This window comes from Oryx dammah, unplaced genomic scaffold (assembly GCF_014754425.2).
Source record: "Oryx dammah isolate SB20612 unplaced genomic scaffold, SCBI_Odam_1.1 HiC_scaffold_16, whole genome shotgun sequence".
NCBI classification, from domain to species: Eukaryota; Metazoa; Chordata; class Mammalia; order Artiodactyla; family Bovidae; genus Oryx; species Oryx dammah.
In genome coordinates, this window is record NW_024070200.1 from 48612866 (window position 1) to 48633932 (window position 21067).

At 48.6% G+C, this 21067-nt stretch overlaps 1 protein-coding gene across 1 annotated transcript in view; it reads right to left on the reverse strand.

The window, feature by feature from the left end:
* Nucleotides 1-21067, reverse strand: part of ACAN (aggrecan) — a 67839-nt gene that overhangs the window by 33195 nt on the left and 13577 nt on the right. The window contains 4 exon segments of the mRNA XM_040257582.1: nucleotides 212-339; nucleotides 1638-1812; nucleotides 3126-3509; nucleotides 5982-6058. Coding sequence (XP_040113516.1) covers nucleotides 212-339; nucleotides 1638-1812; nucleotides 3126-3509; nucleotides 5982-6051 — 757 coding nt within the window. The 5' untranslated portion in view covers nucleotides 6052-6058.

Below are 21067 nucleotides of genomic sequence, written 5' to 3' on the forward strand. Positions count from 1 at the left end.
CCCAGGTTCCTCTGAGTTTGGTCTTTAACTGGGCAAAGCCCTGGTCCCACGTATCTGTATTTCAGGAGTAGGATGGGGGTTGGGAGGGACGTCGAGGTAGGGTATGGTATCCTGGATTATCGCCCTGCCCAGGAGGAGGCCCGCGTGACTCCGAGAGTTGGCAGGAAGAAGGGGCTGGGCGGGGGCTCATGGGAGGGCGAGGCGGCCTCACCCTCCATCTCCTCCGCGAAGCAGTACACGTCATAGGTTTCGTTGGTGTCCCGGATGCCGTAGGTTCTCACGCCTGGAAACTCGTCCTTGTCTCCATAGCAACCTTCCCTCGGCGTGTGGATGGGGTACCTGCCGGGCACCCAAAGCAGGGATGTGACACTCGGGGGACGGAGGGGGCCGGTGACCTGTGCCCTTGTACCTTCCTCCCTTGTGGGAGGAAGCGGTGACTTACTGATGTGTTTGCCGGGATCTGCTGAGATCTGTGGGCTACTTGTTTTCTACAGTTTTTTCCCAGCTTTATTGAGATGAATGTTTTCATAACTATTGGTGACAGAAAGCGGCGCCTTTTACTAAATATTTATTGATACCAAACGTTCTATCAGGGGCTTGCAAACCTTTTCTGTAAAAGGATGGATAGTAAATATTTCAGGTCTTGCAGGCCAGAGGGTCTCCACTGTGACCAACCACTCAACCTTGCCATCCTAGTGCAAACGAAGCAACCACAGACAAAATAACAAGCGTGGCTGTGTTCCGATAAACTTTGTTTACAGAATCAAGGAGTGGGTTGGACTTGACCCATGAGCTATAGTTTGCTGAACCCTGCTCTGTATCATTGGAGTCTCACATCAACCTAAGAAGGAAGGTGCTATAACCACTCTAAACTATAAGAAAGTGGGGCCCAGAGATGTTAAGCAACTCGTTCAAGGTCACACAGCCTCTAAGTATCAAAACTAGGGTTTGAGGTATATAAGTACCTCTTGTATCTGAGGTGTAGTCTTTTGCACTATGCTAGGCTGTTGAATCACTTTGCCTTTTTTTTTTTTTTTTAATGGTTAATGGCTTTTTTTATCCTGAGATCTTTTGCCTATCCCAAGATTACAGAGTTATTTCCTTTTGTTTTCTTCTTGTGGCTTTGTGGTTCTGGCCTTTGCATTTGGAGCTTTGATCCACCTCAAATGAACTGTCTCATCTTGCTTTTACAGGCTTGCTTACATGATTGCCCTCCCTTGAAGCTAAGGCTCTGTCTGTCTTGCCGGGGAACCCACCCCTTAGCAGCTGTGCTCAGGGGAAATGAGCCAAAAAGCTTAATTTACATGTGTCTTGCTCTATTAAAAACAGAATAGAAAGTGGTTCACAAAAATATATAAACACCAAAATTTTAAAAGTATGTAAAGGGGAAAATGAGTAGGAAGAATAATGATGTATAATTTGCATGGAGAAAATGTTCATGTAGAGCTATGCTGCTAGTGATCACTCATCCACCACAGGACAGAGGACCAAGGATTTGGGACCTGACCTCAAACTGGCCAGGGCATCTGTCTAGCCCCAGCTCAGGTTGGCCTTGGTGTCAGGCTGGCACCAGCTCAGTGCTGGTCAGCGTTCCAGTCCATCTCCCACTCTGCTCCAATGGTGGCCCCGGGGCTCACCTCACAGTCTGATCGGCCAGCCAGCCGGCGTCGCACTGGTGGAAGCCATCCTCATAGGCGGCCTGCAGCTGCTCGGGCGTGGCGATGATGGCGCTGTTCTGCAGGCAGGCCCGCTGCGCCCTGTCAAAGTCCAGGGTGTAGCGTGTGGAGATGGCTCTGTAATGGAACACGATGCCTGCAAGACACAGGAGAGCGAGATGGCAGGTCAGCACAGCCTCCCCTCATCCAGGCCTTCATAGAATCAGGGAGAGCCAAGGGGGCATAGAGACATCTGGGCTGGGCCTCCAGCTGATGGGTGGATCCCAGCTCCATATCTGCATGGGGTCCTTCTGCCTTTGCTAGAACATTTCTATTAACAGGGAGCTCATTACTTTACAAGGCATTGTTTTGGAAACCTGTGATAATTCTGATAATCAGGTTATTTGACTTGGATAAAAATCTGCTTTCCTCATAATTTTTCATGTCATTCCAGGACCCCAGATTTGCTTTGCAGAAAGATGCCCCCTCAGCCCAGGGCCATCCCAGTGAGAGTCTTGTTTAAGGCACAGGTAGGAGCAGACTGCCTTTCAGAGAGTGCTGAGCACCAAAGAATTGATGCTTTCGAATTGTGGTGCTGGAGAAGACTCTTGAGAATCCCTTGGACAGAAAGGAGATTAAACCAGTCAATCCTAAAGGAAATCAACCCTGAATATTCATTGGAATGACTGATGCTGGAGCTGAAGCTCCAATACTCTGGCCACCTGATGTGAAAAGTCAACTCACTGGAAAAGACAATGATGCTGGGAAAGACTGAAGACAGGAGGAGAAGGGTGAAACAGAGGATTAGATGGCTGGATGGCATCATCAACTCAATGGACATGAGTTTGAGCAAACCCCAGGAAATAGTGAAGGAAAGGAAAGCCCGGCATGATGCAGTCCATGGGGTTGGGAAGAGCTGGACAGAACTGAGCAAATGAACAACAACCCAACAGGAAAAACTTGGTGCTGACTGAAGTCCTGAAGCCTACCAAGAACACAGCCATATTCCTTAGTCCATCGAGGGCAGGGGACCAGAAAGTCCTCATCCCTCTTTGGCTTCTGGAACTGGAGGTGGAGGAAGGAAAAGATACATGCGTGGAGAGTCAGGAGATGCTCTGGCTCCCTTCCTGGGAAACTTCAGGCAAGTCACTTAACCTCAGTTTGCTTGTCTGTAAAATGGGGATGGTCACAAAGCAATCGAATCACAGGATTGTTGGGAAGCACAGATTGTCATTCATTACATGTGACTGTGGCCACAAAGTGTTTAATTCACTCAAAGTCCAGCAAGAGTGATGTTACTAGCTTCACGTTACAGAGGAAGCAACTGAAGTTAAGTAACTCAACCGAGGTGCAAACTGGCAGGAGGAAGAGCCGCGGTTTGCAAGCCAGCCAGCCCGGGTGCCCACCAGTGAGGATGGCATTCTGGTTCTTTCTGTAGGTGAAGCAGGGTCCCCCCGGGCAGGCTCTCACCTTTCACCACGACCTCCAGGGTGGCCTGGCTGTCCTCGATGCCGTGCATCACCTCACAGCGATAGATCCCGGAGTCATTGGAGCGCAGGTTCTGGATTTCCAGGGTGGCATCGCTGGGGATGGCGGGGTAGTTGGGCAGCGTGACCTTGTCTTGGTAGGCGCTGTTGACCCGCACCCGCCCTTCCGTGGCCACCAGCAGCACCACCTCCTTCTCCTTGGTTATGCGGCTCCACTTGATTCTCGGGGCGAGGGGGGCAGTGGAGGGGGCGGTGGTCACGGGGTGCATGGGGTCGATGAAGTAGCAGGGGATGGTGAGGGAGCTCCCCAGGAGGACCCGCAGCGGGGACGGTTCAGGGATGCTGACACTCAGCGAGTTGTCAGGTTCTGTGCAGGGAGACATGGGGGCGGGAGACAGACCGTTAGTGCCCAGAGAGGACCACCCAGCCTCTCTGTCAGTCCTTCTGGAAATGACAATGTCTGTGCCGGGGAAGGCTCCCGTGTCATATGGAATTCCCTTTCCAGAGCAGCTTTCTCAAGACCCCCTGGTCTCTGTGTCTCAAGATGGGAACTATGGAGCCAGAAAGGATTGCAGAGGGGGCCATTGGGAAACTCAGAGGTGTACCTCTTTGTTTCTCAAACTGGGGTACCCTAGGTGATGCCAAGCCATGGGATAAACAGAATCCATCTTTTTGGAGTGACAAGCCATGGGATAAGCAGAAACCATCTTTCTAGAGTGACAGATTGACTCAAAAAATGGTAAGTTACTTTGGGGGAGAAGCTCCAATACTTTGGCCACCTGATGTGAAGAGCTGACTCACTGGAAAAGACCCCGATGCTAGGAAAGACTGAAGGCAGGAAGAGAAGGGGATAACAGAGGTTGAGATGGTTGGATGGCATCACCAACTCAATGGACATGAGTCTGAGCAAACTCCGGGAGATAGTGAAGAACAGAGAAGCCTGGCATGCTGCAGTCCATGGGGTAGCAAAGAGTCAGACATGACTTAGTGACTGAACAACATCAAGAAGAAATTACTATGGGGAAGAAAAAATTTATACAACTTGTAAAGCTAAGACATAAAAATATCAGACACTTAAGGAGGTCTGCTTTGGGCTCCATCCTGACCTTGCAGAAGGACTAGTCATTCTCTTCTGTTGGGGGACCAGGGGCCTAGTTGGAGAGGCATCAGAGAAGATCAGACGTCTAAGTCTGCAAAGAGTCAGCCTGGGGTGAGGTTCGGATCTGGAGTGGGTTGCCATTTCCTTCTCCAATGCATGAAAGTGAAATGTGAAAGTGAAGTTGCTCAGTCATGTCCGACTCTTCGTGACCCCATGGACGGCAGCCTACCAGGCTCCTCTGTCCATGGGATTTGCCAGGCAAGAGTACTGGAGTGGGGTGCCATTGCCTTCTCCTGGGATATGATTAGATTCCATTAAAAAAACCAACAACAAACCTAGATGTTATTGATAGGGAAGATGCAGAGAGTTTGTAAATTCTGTTAGAAGTGAAAAATCTTCCTGGTATTGGAAAGAAAGAGCCTTTGAAAAAACAGCACTTTTATGAACAGTCATATACTTATTGAACTTTTTTTTTTCCAGGAGAGCCTGCAGGTTGACCATAAAAATATTTCAGATATTTGTGGGTGGCAGATACACAGCAAGGCAAGAAAGAGGGAGCCAGGAATGTTTGGGGTCCAGCCCTAACCTTTTGATATCCTGGGGGGTCACTAGCAGGCCCTTCACAGAAATATCCCTCTGAGGCTCCGCCCTAGCATAGGACACAGCATGGTTTCTGTGGTGGTAGCTCTCCAGGGCAGGTTCTTCCCAGGTGGCACTAGTGGTAAAGAACCCACCTGCCGATGCAGGAGACATAAGAGACTCAGGTTCAATCCCTGGGTCATGAAGTTCCTCTGAAGGCAGGTGTGGCAATCCACTCCAGTATTCTTGCCTAGAGGATCCTATGGACAGAGGAACCTGGTGGGCTACAGTCCATGGGGTCACAAAGAATCAGACAATACTGCACCGACTGATCACACACACATGGTTCTCCAGGGACAACTGGAAGTGACAGCAGCACCCAGCCCTGCAGTTTTTAAAGCTCTCAACCAACCCTCATGCAATGGTTGGCCTGTGTGGGCAAATCACCCCAGGGTATAGCCAGCTGGGTATTCAAGGGTCTCAGGGAAAGAGTACAAGTGGAGACTCATGGATCATATGTCTAAATATTTAAAAGCTATAAATCAAGCCAATAGACCCATAACTTGTTTTTAAAAAATGTTCCATCTTCTTATTTGACAATGATACCTTTCAAAATGAAAAACCAGATTCAAATTTAGAATTCTTGGATCCCTTAGAGTTTTACATTGGGATGTGGTGGCCATGCTGGAGGAGAGGGAATCAGGACCCCTTTTCTTCCCTCCCTGGCTCTGCACTGTGAAGGGTCTGTATTTATCCAGGCTCTCACAACCCAGCTGTGTCCACTCCCAGTCACCCCTTCACCTCTCCCGCTGGCCTTCTGGTGGCTCAGACTGGCGGTGGTGGGTGGTCCTTTCATGGAAGGGTGGACCCAGAGGAGCAAACCAGGCAGCCCTGGGAATGACTTGGGTCCAGCTGGACAGGGAATTCTGGGCGTCCTGGGTACCCAGAGGGAGAATAGAGCAGGGTGGACACATATCACTGGCCCTACAATTCCTCATTTTTAGGGAATGTTGGGGCTGTAGGAGAGTCAGAGAGGGGGCCCTCTAAAGTGATGGCCCAGATCAAGCACCAGGACTATCAGTGCCAGGCTTGGTCTCCAACCCCTGAGTCCAGTCCTCAGTGCCCGCCGGGTAAATGAGACATGCGTGGGGATGTCCTCACCTGAAACTTCTACTGAGATGGCTGCTGCGATGACCCTCAGAGTCACAAACACCAAGAGTAAAGTGGTCATAGTTCACCTGGAAGAGAGGGGAACAGAGATGTTATTTAGAGGTTCAGATACGGTGAGGTTGAGGGTCACGTGTCACATGACAAGTGTGATAAACTCCTCATCCATGGATCTGAAATCACAAGAGAGGCTAATTTTAAAAAAGTGATAATAATTATACTTGAACAATGGCTTTATGGATAATTTTATTTTTCACTTCGGATTTTTTTTAATGTTTTATGAAGTGTCTATGATAAGCATGTATAGCTTTTGTGATTAAATAAAACAACAGATATTTATCTAAAAGGCTATAAAGAGTTGGACATGAATGAGCGACTTAGTGTATGCACACACACACACACACACACACATTAAATATTATAAAATATCCTCAGCTGATCTACTGTTTATGTCACCTATGTGACTGCAAAAAAAAGAAAAGAGGTTTTGAAAAAAAAAAACCTATAAGGAGGCTGCATTGTGATCTGAGAGATATCTTCTCCAAGAATCCTGTCCTCATAAAACCTTCATGGATTCCTTAATTACAGTGTGAGGCTATAATTAAATTTATCTCCTTCTGGTTTTTCTAGGGAACCTCTCGTCTTCTAACCAGTAAAGTCTCATCCTAAAGGATCTCGATCCCTGTGATGGTTGATTTTATGTGTCAATTTGACTTGTCCACGAGGTGCTCAAATGTTTGGTCAACTATTATTCTGGGTGTGTCTGTGAGGGTGTCTTGGGAAGAGATGAACATTTAAATTGGCAGACTGAGTAGAGCAGATTGCTTTGCCAATGTGAGTGGGCCTCACCTAATCAGTTGAAGGCCCACATTTTGCCCAAAATGACTGAACCTCCCCTAAATAAGAGATAATGTATCTTGCCTGATGCTCACCAAACTGCCTTCAGACTTAAACAGAAACATTGCTTCTTCTTGGTTTCAAGGCTTCACACCCTGGCTCTCCTGGCTCTCTAGCTTACCAACTGAAAGTGTTAGTCACAGAGTTGTGTCCAACTCTTTGCAACCTTATGCTCCGTAGCCCACCAGGTTCCTCTGTCCATGGAATTCTCCAGGTGAGGATACTGGAATGGGTTGCCATTTCCTCCTCTAGGGGATCTTCCTGACCCAGGGATTGAACCTGGGTTTCCTACATTGCAGGCAGATTCTTTACCATCTGAGCCAATTTGTTAGCTTGCCAAAACCCTTCACAATCATGTGAGCCAATTCCTTAGAATAAATCTCTTTCTCTATGTATATGCACAACCAAATAGTTCTGTTTCTCTGGGGAACCCTGACTAACACAGTTTCTCAGGCCCAGAAAAGTGATGCAAGTTACCCCATCTCCTTGATAAAATCTGAACTGCCATCAACTCCAAATTCAGGAACCTATGTGTTTTAGGACAGAGAATGTACCAAGATTTGGGGCACAATTCAGGGGTCTCATTCAAGTCAGGGGAAGGATACTCACCGAGATTGCTCTGTGCGATGTGTGCCAAGTCGATTCAGTCATGTCTGACTCTGTGACCTCATGGACTGTAGCCTGCCAGGCTCCTCCGTCCATGGAGTTCTCCAGGCAAGAATACTGTGTGTTGCCATTCTCTCCCCTGTGGGTCTTCTTAACCAAGGGCTTGAACCTACCTCTCTTACATCTCTTGCATTAGCGGGCGAGTTCTTTATCACTAGCACCATCAGAGAAGTGACAGCCCAGGACCCCTGAAGCAACCAACCCATGTTGGCCCAAACAATGACTTCATATGACTTAGTGAAACAAACTTATTGTCATCTGTTGGGAAACTGTCCCGCAAAGTATACTAATCTGTGATGACAAAACGTAAAGGGAACCCCCTGCGTAACTGGAACCCTGACTCTGGGTGGGCCAGAGTACTCAGACCTCAAGGAGACCCTCCTGAATTACAAGAGGTCAACCGAGGGATGGTTCTCAAATTGGGCTACACACTGAAATCACCTGGGCTTCAGCCTGGTCCTCAGACATTTTAAAAGCTCCCCAGAAGGCTCTAAAATGTGGCCAGGGCACCGCTGGCTAGAGAGTATGCAGTCACAGTGTGGACACTTGTGACTTGCACCCCATGATGTGTACCCTAAAGAGAAGAAGGGAGCTTTCACAGGCTGAGTGCAACGCCCAACTGAGGCTGCAGCCAGTGTCCCTGACCTGGGCTCTGTCAGCGTCTGATGACCCATTAGGAGTCTCTGTTGGCTCCGTCACCATCAGCTGTGGCTGGATGGCTTTGAGGATGAGAGGCTCTGAGGCTCCCACCCCTAGAATGTGAGGAAGGGAGTGGGTAGGGCCAGGACTCTGGGGACCCTCGTGGTGACCCCAGTCTGTCATTCTTTTAAAAAGAGTTTTTTTTTTCTTTTTAGATGTATGTATATATATATAGTGGACATGAGTTTGGGTAAACTCTGGGAGTTGGTGATGGACAGGGAGGCCTGGTGTGCTAAAGTTCATGGGGTCGCAAAGAGTTGGACACGACTGAGTGATTGCACTGAACTGAACTGATATATTTTTAATTTGGCTGTGCTGGGTCTCAGTTGCAGCATACAGGATCTTTATTTGTGGCATGTGCGATCCAGTTCCCCAACCAGGGATTGAACCCAGGCCCCCTGCATTGGGAGTGTGGAGTCTTAGCCAATGGACCACCAAGGAAGTCCCTTAGTTTGTCATTTGAGTGATCTTTCCACAGCTATCCTTCATTCATTCCACATACAGCAGGCATCTGAGGGATGAAAGAGTTGTCTGTGTGGGTGCTGCTGGGGGCTCAGAGATGAAGGTGTGAGGCATAGGATGAGTAGGAAGTCTGGAAAATTCCAAAGGCTTAAGAAGCAGCTCCTAGCTTCTCCTGAGGGATTTTTCTCCTTAGAAGCTGCCTTAAAAAAAAAAAAAAAACAACTCTGGGACTCCAGGTTCTGGCTCGTGAGGGGCCTTTTCCTCAGGCCCAGTGTGATCCGTCATGGCCAAGAACTATTCCTCCGGAGGCTTAAAGGGTCAGGTATCTCCTCCTCTGTGAGGAGGGGGCTAGACTTGCAGGGCTGTCTCTTCCTAGAGCCTCAGGGAAAGCGTGTCCAGACACAAGGCCGCCTGTTCTTCTTCCCTCAGAACACCCTTCACTGGGAAGTTCTCTGTATGTTTTCGGAGTTGTGTTTCTTCCCTCGCTCTCTGAACAAGCCTGACATTGTCCAGGAAGCAGTGGTTTTCTGTGGGGCTTGGGTCTGCTCTGTTTTTCTCCCTGGCTTCGGCCAGGAATGAAAAGGGCAGGGAGTGGGCATTGGTGGTGGTGGTGGTGGGCAGGGGGGACGGGTTGTGGGCAGAGAAATTAATTTTATTTCTTCTTTTTTTTTCAAGACAAACTTTGGGATAGAAATATCGTAATAAATATGCTCTTGTGTTTGTGTGTGTTTTCTCAGCTGTAAAGAAAATAGGGAGAAATTCCATTCTGTCTGGATTCCAGTGTGTCCGGGCCTCACTGAGCCTTTATGTGAGGAGGTGGACTCTGCCAGTCCCCACAACAGGGTGGCCTTTCTGCAGGGTAAATGGAGCTGGTGGTGACGGGATTGGGAGGCTAGGGCTGAGGACAGTGGAAGGGGCTGTCTAAAATGGAGGGAAAGAGGGGCTTGAGGAGCGGGTGAAAGTTGGAGGGTCTGTGCAGAGCTTCTGCGGGCTCCATGTGTGTGAGGTTGGGCTCATTACCAAGGAATTGGCTTTTTCAGGACAGAATTATTAGGAAGTTTGATGGGGGAAAGAAAGCGTGCTAGTGCTTTGAATCTGAGCTCAGGCCATGTGTGTGTATGTGTGAGAGAGAGAGACAGACAGACACACACACAGACCCATAGTTGAACATATGGAAACCCTCCACATCCTCATCAGCTATACCCTATCAGATGGCTGCCAACCCAGTCAAGACTTTGACCTTTATTCCATCAGATTATGGGGCTGAATGGGAGGGGCTCACCTGCTTGCCCTGAATTCTTATTCCAGCGACATGCAGTGGAGACCCCTAGACCTGGGTCCCAGTCCTGCTCAGCACCTCCTGCTTTAATAACCCAAGATCCATCTCCATGGCTGTTTCAGAGACTGAGCGAGAGAATGTGCCAGCAGACCCGGCTTCTGGAGGGCGGGGGCTGTGTCTCTGGCTTGGCGGCAAGCCCAGGGTCTGGCACTCAGCAGGCATCCGTCAGCACCACTCTCTTCCCTCCTCCCTAGAGTCAGGCCTGGGTGAGCCTTTCAGAATGTGGGGACTGGAAGAGTGTCTAGTGGTTACAGGGAGGCTTCTTGCTCTGGGGTGAGGGTTGGATGAGATGACTTTCCATAAAGGATAAAACTGCCTTTACCAACATCACCACCCTACCACACATTTGGAAAATAAAGGAACTAGAGAAAATAAATCAGCATCATCCTCCATCCTAATCCAACCATTGTTCATGTTTTGATAGTTTTCCTTCTGGTTATTTTTCCTTAGGCATCCACTTGCATTACATGGAGTTGCAATCTTTTTGCATCCTGTTTGCTTTTTCCACACAGCATGGTGGATCAAATGACTTGTTTTTGGTTCCTTCAGAACTGGTGGATGGCTTTGGGGCTGTACAATCAAGACCTCGCTGCTGGGAATCCTGTCTACATGGCTGAGGCAGGTGGTCTTCAGTCTCTAGCTGAACAGGAAGTGCTCATTCATTCTTCATGGGGTGACCCCCGTCATGGTTAGTGTGTTAGTCACACAGTTGTTTCTGACTCTTTGCGACCCCATGGACTGTAGCCTCCCAGGTTCCTCTGTCCGTGGAATTCTCCAGGCAAGAATACCAGAAAGAGAGATTTTAAACCCAGAACAGGGAAAGTGGCAGGGATTCCACATCAAGGACACATCTGGCAAGACTGACTCCAACTGCAGCTGCTAATTTCCCACATATTCTAAATAGACATGGTAGGAAGGTGTGGAAAGGGGGAGTCAGGAAACTGATTCCAGGTGAACTCACACAAGCCCTCAGTTTTCTCATCTGCACACTGGAATCAGAATGGGACATGCTGCTGCTGCTGCTGCTGCTAAGTCGCTTCAGTCGTGTCCGACTCTGTGGGACCCCATAGACGGCAGCCCACCAGGCTCCCCCATCCCTGGGATTCTCCAGGCAGGAACACTGGAGTGGGTTGCCATTTCCTTCTCCAATGCATGAAAGTGAAAAGTCAAAGTGAAGTCGCTCATTCGTGTCTGACTCTTCACGACCCCATGGACTGCAGCCTACCAGGCTCCTCTGCCATGGGATTTTCCAGGCAAGAGTACTGGAGTGGGGTAGAATGGGACATGGTGAAGATAATTTTCATGGATGCTAATGCTCATTTTATATTTTCTCCTCTTTCTCTTCTCCCTCTTTTGCTTATTCTCTCTCCATCTGGATCTTTTTCTAAAAAATAGAGTTGATTTCCTTATTCCTATTGTATTACTTGGGCTTCCTTCGTGGCTCAGATGGTAAAGATTCTGCCTGCAATGCAGGAGACCTGGGTTTGATCCATGGGTTGGGAAGATCCCCTGGAGGAGGGCATGGCAACCCACTCCAATATTCTTGCCTGGAAAATCCCCATGGACAGAGAAGTCTGGTGGGTACAGTCCATGGGGTCACAAAGAGTTGGACATGACTGAGTGACTAAGCACAGTGCCTTGTATTACTTGCTTGGTTATCACTGCTGCAAATGTTTTCCTGCTTTCTGGGCAGTTAAGTGAGTCCATTGGAAAAAGCTGTGGCAGCAGGTTGAGGGTGCTGCAGAGCGAACTTTCAAACCCAGAGTTTTGTCTAGGATTGGCCTCAAGCAGCCCTGTGCTAAGACAGAGGACACAGTGAGGTGGGGAAGGGAGGGTTTTCCTCTGAGTTGCTTATATTCTTGTAAATGAAGACATATCTGTACCTGGAAAATAGCAGGCGTGTGAATGGGTGCCGGGTCCTTGATGCTGTCTAAAATGGCTGTATGACCCCAAGTGTAGTTTTCGCATCTTTGACACAGGGTAGAGTGGGAGAATTGGCCCTGGAGTTCTCTGAGACTCTTAAGTGCCAGCTCCACACAGTGCAGAAAAGACATTTGATACAGGGTCAGAGTCGGTCACATCTCACCTGTCACAGCCTCCCCCCCCCCACCCCTGGGTTAGAAATGAGCTCATCTCTTGTTCTGATCCTGCACCCAGATCAGCATTCACTGGGAAGGTTAAAAACCACTGGGAAAGATGCCCCCCTGTGCCCTCCACATGCTGGGGAAGATGTGGGGGGCAGCAGAGGGATGCAAAGAGGGGAGCTGTGAGGTTATGAGTATCATGCCTAAATTCAGAGGAATTAGGCTCTCAGGGGAGCCTCAGGCTCTCAAGGGAGGAGCAAGGTTCAAGTGGAGGAATTAGGAGAAATCAAGAAATGATCAAGAAAAGAAATCAAGAAATGACACAGGTCCAGGGACTTCCCTGGTGGTCCAGGGGCTAAGACTCCATATTTCCAAAGCAGGGGACCTGGGTTTGATCCCTGGTCAGGGAACTAGATCCCACAGGCTGCAATGAAGATTAAAGATCCCGTGTGCTACAACTAAGAGCCAGAGCAGCCAAATAAATAAATAAAACAATAAATTAGTTACTAAAAAATAAAAAAGAAAGACTTGTGTCCAGAAGGTGTCACATCTGGTGCATGTGTGTGTGTGCTCTCAGTGGTGTTCAACTCCCTGTGACCCCACAGGCTGTATAGCCCACCAGGCACTCTCTACTAATGTGGGCTCGCCTTCGAGTGGTGCCTGTGGCTTGGGTCTGGCCCTCCTCTTCCTTCCTTTTGCTCATGCAGTTTGTTCCTTCCAGAAGACTTTATATCTGTAGAACAGCTCTACATCTGACCTAATCATAGCCTTTTCTGAATCCAGGATAAATACTACCTCCTGGGAACTTCCAGATACCTTGGCCTGAAACCATCTCCTTTCTGCCCATGTTCTTTGTCATTCCTTGTGGTTACCACCAACTAATTAACAAACACATGCCAGCTTGTGATTTCTTCCCCATCGTTGTTTTAAACTACCAGGCTAAGCACTTATGGGGGGTGTATGGGTGGGGAGTGGGGCTGTGTAGTGAGAAGAAGATGGCTTTGGAGTCACATGCATGTGCTCGTGTGTGCTGAGTCATGTCTGACTCTTTGTGACACCATGGACTGTAGTCCGCCAGGCTCCTCTGTCCATGGGATTCTCCAGGTAAGAAATACTGGAGTGGATTGCCATTTCCTCCTCCAGGGGCTCTTCCCGACCCAGGGATCGAACTCATGTCTTCTGTGTCGCCTGCATTGGTAGGTGGATTCTTTTACCACTGAGGCACCTGGGAAGCCCTTGGAGTCACATAGATTCTGTTGAATCGCAACTGTGACACATGTGAACGTAAAACCTTGGCCCGATTATTTAACCTCTTGAAGGATCAATTTCCTTACTTCTAAAGTGCTAATCAAATAGGATCTATCATACAGGATTTCTGTAATTCCCCAGAGAAGGGCATGGTAACCCACTCCAATATTCTTGCCTGGACAGAGGAGCCTGGTGGGCTACAGTCCATGGGGTCTCAAAAGAGTTGGACATGACTGAGGCGACTTAGCATGCATGTACTGTGTGGCTTTCAGTAAATTCTGTCTCCTTTCCTAAATCTTATCGGACCAGATCCTCCCTGGCTGGGGTGGGAGAACAGCTGCATTGTGTACACACATCTCAGCCTTCAATCCATTGTGGGTGTGCTGAGCACCTAGTGTGGGCACCAAGCACTGGGCTCTGCAGATCGTGGTCCCTCAACCAACATGAACTGACTTGATAGAAGTTATACCCAATACAGTTCATGCCTAGATCTAATTGAGATGATGTCCCATGTGTGGATGGTCATTTGATTTGCAATGACAGCAAACAGTGGGATCCCCCACAACTTGGTTAACTTAGGGCTCATGACTATATTCACCCCAAGCCTGGGGATAGGATGAGAGTTCAAATAAAAGTCTGAATTGTTTAAGTGAGATCCTGATGCTGCTGGTGTCCTCTCCAGTGACCCAAGCCTTGTCACTCTCAGAGCTGCCCCGTGCTCACTGAATGAGGCCAGCCATCCCTGTTCCACCCTTAGGCAACAGTGAGCACCTTACAGCCAAGATCAGCTTATACAGCGGTTTCACGGACAATCTAAAGATTGCCTTTATTGGACTTCCTTGGTGGCACAGTGGGTGGGAATCCTTCTGTCAAGGCAGGGAACATGGATCTGATCCGTGGTCAGGGAAGATCCCATGTGCTGAGGTGCAACTAAGCCTGTGCACCACAACTACGGAGCCTGTGCTCTAGAGCCCGGGAGAGGTGACTACTGAATTGCAATTCAAATGTGCTGTAGAGCCCGAGCTCCACAAGAGAAGCTACCGCAACGAGAAGCCTGCAACAAAGAGTAGCTTTCACTTGCTGCCAGCACAGCCAAAATAAATAATTAACAGCACTGACTTAGATTGGCTGAAGGTGTGAGTGGGTTTGCAGGTAAAGGCCCTCCCTGTGGAGGTGGGTGATAGGCACATTGGGAACCTGAACAGAGTAGATTCTGGTTCAGGGCACAGTGAAAGTGTTAGTTGCTCAGCGGTGTCCAACTTTTTGTGATTCTATGGACTGTAGCCGGCTAGGCTCATCTGTCCATGGGATTTTCTACGTAAGAATACTGGAGTAGGTTGCCATTTCCTTCTCAGGGGACTCAGGGATTGAACCCGGGTTGCCTGCATTGCAAGCAGATTCTTTACCGTCTGAGCCACCAGGGAAGCCCACAGTTGTTTTTAAAAACATCAATTTCTACTCTCTCTGGCCTTTCTGTCTTGATTTCCTTCACTCACGAAAAAAGGTCGTTGCTAGTAACAACTGCTTGACCTGGATCTACTGTGATATGCTATTCTTCTTCTCTCTGGGGTCCACTTTGAACCCAGGAACCATGCAATTTCCTGAAACAGCCTAGTCTCAGTTTCCTAGGAGACCATATGGTATGGGAGAAGGTGGGTACATTAAAACTACAACCTGAATTCATACCTTTGACTCATCACTTGCTATATTTTAGATGAGCTTGAGAAAGTTTCTTGACAACTCTGGCCAGAATATCCATGAATGATGGCTCTGGAAATTGCTAATTTCCAGTTAGGAGGAGAACAGGGAGTGATGACTCCTATGACAAATTGCTCTAAATGTCTTATTTCCTCTAAATCATCAAACAGAAGTCCTTTTGTTCCTTGAGCAGTCTGATCTGTTGGGTGGGGTGGTAAAAGGCATTGAGAGGAAGGAAGCTTATATCACATTGGAATCTTGAGTGAGCCAGGGATGTAGAGCTCAGATCAGAAAGGACCGTTAAAATGAATCTTGGCCTCTATTTCATGGCAGAACAGGACTAATGCTCTTGGAGTGAAGTCCAGCCCCTTCTCATGTTCTATTAAGTCCCTACGTTCTATGCCTTCACTCCTGCTCACACCACATCATACCTCTATTCCCAGCCACATTCTAGCTATTTCTTGAACATAAAAATGTGTTTCCTCTTAATGGCTTTAGCTCCTTCTCTTTCTTCTTCCTGGTACACATTTCTGGATCTTTCCCTCATTGGCCACTTTCATCATTCCAGCCTCAGTTCAAATGTCCCTTCCCTGACCTCCCTCACCCCTACCCAGTACCTCCCTATCGTGTCACCCTATTATTATTTATAGCATTATCATTACTAGAACTTCCTGCACTTTTCCATTTGCTTGTTTATTGTTTGTTTCCTTTACTAGAATATACACTCCATGAGGGCAGGAAGTTTTGTCTGTTTTGCTCACTACTATCCCTGGGGGCTCAGATGGTAAAGAATCTGCCTGCAATGGGGGAGACCCAGGTTCGATCCCTGGGTTGGGAAGACTCCCTGGAGGAGGGACTGGCTACCTACTCCAATATTCTGGCCTGGAGGGTTCCATGGACAGAGGAGCCTGGCAGGCTACATACAGTACACGGGTTTGCAAAGAGCTGGACACAACTGAGTGACTAACACTATACCTACTTAGGCTTCCTAGGTGGTGCAGTGGTAAAGAATTCACCTGCCAATAAAGGAGACAGAGGAGATGTGGGTTCTATCCCTGGGTCAGGAAGATCCCCTGGAGTAGGAAATGGTAACCCACTTCAGTATTCTTACCTGGACTATTCCATGGACAGAGGAGCCTGGCGGGCCACAGTCCACTGGGTCACAAAAAGTCAGACACAGCTGAGCACCCCCACACGCATACATACTTCAGGCATCTGCAACAGTGCTTGGCACATAGAAGGTGTTCAACACATATTTGTTGAATGAATGAATGAATGGTGCTTCATGAATGGGCAATGTCCCGTCTGGATTGTTTGGGAATGGAAGGAGCACTAAGCTTAAAACTGATAATAACTGTTGCAAATCAACCGATTTCAAAGCATTCTTGCCTCCTCAACCCTGAAACACATTAGAAGCCCTAGGAGTATTGTTAACTCTGAATGTGGGTCAGGGGTAGCCCGGAGCATACCATGGCCCCTGGAAACATCCATTCATCCTCCTCTCCTGCTAGGAGAGGACCAAGACTGGTCAGCATGGATCTGGGGACCACCAAGCAGGGAGTGGTGGGTGACCCAGGAGATAGCACCCAGGGACAGAACAGAACTCAGAGTCATCTAGCAGTCTGATGAAGGCTGTGTGTTTAAGGAGCTGGGAGTGAGCCAGGTCAGAGCTGAGGAGGAAGGCCAGCCATGATGGTGCTTCTTAGGATGGCAGGCTGCACCCAAACCTGGCCCCAAAGCATAAGACCAGACCAGGGTGGGCACCAGAGGGAAGAATTCAGCTCAACATCACCAGTCTTTCCCCATTACTCCCACCTCTCCTTACCCTCGATTGCAAATTCCTAGTAAAACCAGTTTAAAATGGAGAGTGGTACATTAATGGCTCCTGATTCACTCGCCCAGGACACTGAGCTTTGCCCTGTTCTCTGTGTGGAAAAAAACTGGTACTTGGGACCTGCCCCTTCCTGTTCTCAGCCTTCCATTCCAACCCGGGCTCTTGGAGGTTTTCTCTGCATTAATTTCAGACGTTGTGTAAATATCAGACCTGGGAGTTTGGAAAAGAGTAAGTATCCTTCGGCCCAAACTTTCCATCAGGCACAAGAACCTTTCCTGGGGCAGGAATCTGGGGCCAAGAACTGAGTTCCCTCCAGTTGGCACTGACCATCAACCTGGCAGGACAGAGTGCTCCTTCCTGTAGGAGTTTGGGAAGGGGCTACGGGACCCAACAGGACTCCTCAGGGGCCTCCCTTGGTGGGAACTGAGCCCAGGTTTCCAAAACGATCTTTGGTAAAGGTTTCTGGCAGCTGAAGGTCCCGGCCAGCAACGACACAGGCGTTTGGGGTCACAGATGAATTCCTGAGCAAAGCAGAGGGCCAAGTGCCTAGGATGCAGCTGAAAGGAAACAAGGGGCAACTAGCCCAACCCCTTAAACACTGGGGGCAGATGCCCAGGTTCTTGGAGTTTAGTCTAGACTTGGGGTCTAGTCAACAGTAAGAAAGAGGATGGGCCACTGGAATCAAGCCTCATTCTCTTGACTGTAGTTTGCATGCCTTAATTCTAGGACTGGGAAGACGTCATAGAATACATTCACTTAGTTCCTTTTGGGTCAGGCTTCTCTTTGAGAGCCACTGGAAGTTGTGGACCTGGCTCCCAGAAGGTAGTCTCTAAGTCTTTATTTACCTGGGGGCCTTGGGCCACGCTGGATTGTCTGTACTAACAGTGTGATTTACGGTGGTCATGTGATATCAACTTGACCTCTGGAAGGACTGGAAACTAAGGTCAGCATGTGGGTGGTCAGCCATGTCTACATGACCAACCCACAGTGAAAATCCTGGACAGCCAGGCTCAGGTGAGCTTCCCGGGTTGGCAACATTCTGTACACACTGCAACCCATTGTTGCTGGGGAAGTAAAGGTTGTCCACGCAACTCCCTGGGACAGTGCAACTGGATGCTCATGCCTGGTCTCTCTGGGACCCTGTCCTGTGTGGCTCTTCTCTATGCTGACTTTGATCTGTATCCATCTGCTGTGATAAATAGTGACTGTGAATGTAACAGCTTTGCTGAGCTCTGAGTCCTTCTAGTAATCGACTGGACTACAAGGAGGTCTTGGAGACCTCCTGAAACTTTCTGCTCCACCAGGTTAGTTCGCCCTGCCCAGGGGGTTCAGTGTGGTCCGGGTAGACAGCAGACAAGCCCGCTTCTCCCCATGGCCATCCCTCAGTGACACTGCTTTCTCTTCTTGGCGCATGTGCTCTGAGGAGCTGAGCATTCTTTTTTTTGGCCCTCACGTGGACGGAATCATTGCCTTTCATCTGGAAAAGTTCCAAGGATTTCCTGGCTCTCCTCCCTCCCTCTTTTCCTCTGTCAAACACCCATCATGTGGAAAACCGCAGCAGGTGTTGAGGAAGGATCAGAGTGGATCCACCGCCGGGGCTCACTGTGTGAGGCAGGAGATGAGATGTGTGAATAAATCCTACAGCACCAGAGGGGAGCCTCTCTCAATGAGACCGCTCCACAAGCTAAGATACAGAAATCATTCCTGTTTTGGGAGGACCTGGGAGAACTGTGAAGAAGAGATGGCTTTTGAACTGAGCCTTGAAAGATAATGATGAAGGGGACGACAGAGGAAGAGATGGTTGGATGGCATCACCGACTCAATGGACATGAGTTTGAGTAAACTCTGGGAGATGGTGAAGGACAGGGAAGGCTGGCCTGCTGAAGTCCATGAGGATGAGAAGAGTCGGACATGACTTAGCGACTGAACGACGACAATGGGCCTGTGGAGGTAGGGGAAGGGCATTCTAGGAGGGTCACATGAATAAAGGTATGGTGAAAGGAGTAGATCCAACTGGTATAGGATCACATAAAGTTAGAAACAAAGCTGGGCCAGATTCTGAAGAGTCTCCATGATTGGGCTAATGAGTTTGGCTTTATTTTGTAGGTGATGGTGAGGGCCTGTCCCAGAGTTTTGGGGAATGACCTGATCTCAGGTGTTTATCAGGAGGAAACCATGGCCCCCAGTATCTCTGCTCTGTGAAGTTCCCATTGCCATCAAGTGTACCCTCCTCCCTCACAGCAGGAGTGCATGCGGCCTATAGCATTTGTGTTTCTGCAGGGAGACTGCACCCACTGGGGTGTGCACTGGGCTTGTCCATCCTTGGGTCTCCCTTGTCCATGAGCACCTACCCTTCCTCTAAAAATGGCTATAGATTGGAGGTTGAGCCCAAGCTGGGCATGGTGCCCAGCAGCAGTGTGAATAAACAAATCATCTCATTCAAGGTTCACGATCATCCTGGGAGGGGCTCCATTACTGATCCTGTTTTTAGAACGGAGGATACAGAGGCTCAGAGCGGTAAATGACTTACCGTAAATCCTGTAGCCAGGGAATGCCAGACCCAGAATTCAAACCTAGATCGGTCTGACTCCAAAACCAGTACTCCTAACTAGATCCCTGCTTCCCATGTCTGTGCTAGAGGTGGGGGCAGGTGCTGAGAATGGAACCTGTCATGGGTTTGTTCTTGTCACCCAAAGCACTTTGACAATCTGTGGTCTCAGCTTTAAAGCATGATTCAATGAAGGGACATTTGTGGTGTGCCTCCTACATGGGGAGACTTCACATTTTGACTCAAAGCACCAAGGCACCTTGGGGTGGTAGAATGAGCTCAAAACCCAGAGACAGGCAGAGAACTTGCTCTCTGAACCCCTCACAGACCTTTTTGACTCTTGATTTGCTTCAGAACAACCGGAGAAGAGCTGCAAACATTGACATGATAAGATGTTGCACCCCTTTCCCGCTTCCTCCTTTTCCAGCTGTCTCCCCCGTGTCCCCAGTTCGCTGCCAGCTGCTCCTGGTCGTATGACTATGCCCTGCAAGGCTGTCAGGACTATGGTGCCTATTAGCTTCCTGACGGGATGCCAGAGCAGCGACCTTCATGAAAACACCTTCTAGGGATTTATGCTGTCTGCTGCCTCCCAGCTCCTCCTAGTCAGGGTTTCTTCCTCACGAGAAAGCCAACTTTCCTTTTTCAAAAAATTGATTCTTTTTTTTTTTTTAAGCTGTGGTAAAATACAAATAGGGCTTCCGAGGTGGCGCTAGTGGTAAAGAACCCACCTGCCAGTGCAAGAGACCGAAGAGACGTAAGTTCGATTCCTGGGTCAGGAAGAGCCCGTGGAGGAAGGCTTGGCAACCCACTCCACATGGCAACCCACTTCAGTATTCTTGCCTGGGGAATCCCTTGGACAGAGGAGCCCGGCAGGCCACAGTCCATAGGGTCACGAAGAGTCAGACATGACTAAAGCAACTTAGCACGCGTGCAAAATACAAATAACATAAAATTTACCATCTTAACTGTTTTCAAGTTCAGATATTTTATCATTCAGTGGCATCAAGTGCATTCACATTGTTCCACAACCATCCATTCACATTGTTCCACCATCCATCTTCAGAATTCATCTTGCAAAATGAAACTCTGAACCCATTAAACAAGAACTCCCATTTCCGCTCCCCCCAGCCCCTAGAAACCACCAGGCCGCTTTCTGTTTCTATGAACTGGACTTGGACTACTATCTCTCCTTCTGAGGAGGCAAATCTATACCCCTGTCTGGCATAATCTTTAGAGATCTTTGTGCACTATTCCAATTGGAATTCTTCCCATCCAATTTTTTTTTTCTGGAATATTTTGTATACCCAGGGAGGCCTTCGTGTACTCATGACTCTCTGGGGTACCACACTGCCTCCAGCATCCTGAGATGCTTTCACATACCCCAGCTATGATCTGCATCTTCAGGGGGTTGGGCTCTACGGCTGCACACAAGCTGAAACCCAAGTAGGATCAAAACTCCCCTTGCAAATCTCTTAAGAAAGGTGTCCTGGTGGAGTCCCCCCACTAACATTCTCTCCCAATGAGTTGAATGCAATCATCTTCCTTCCATTACTGCGTGGGACTGTTGTTTCTTTATCTGAGAAGAAGATAAATTTGTTGGCTTGT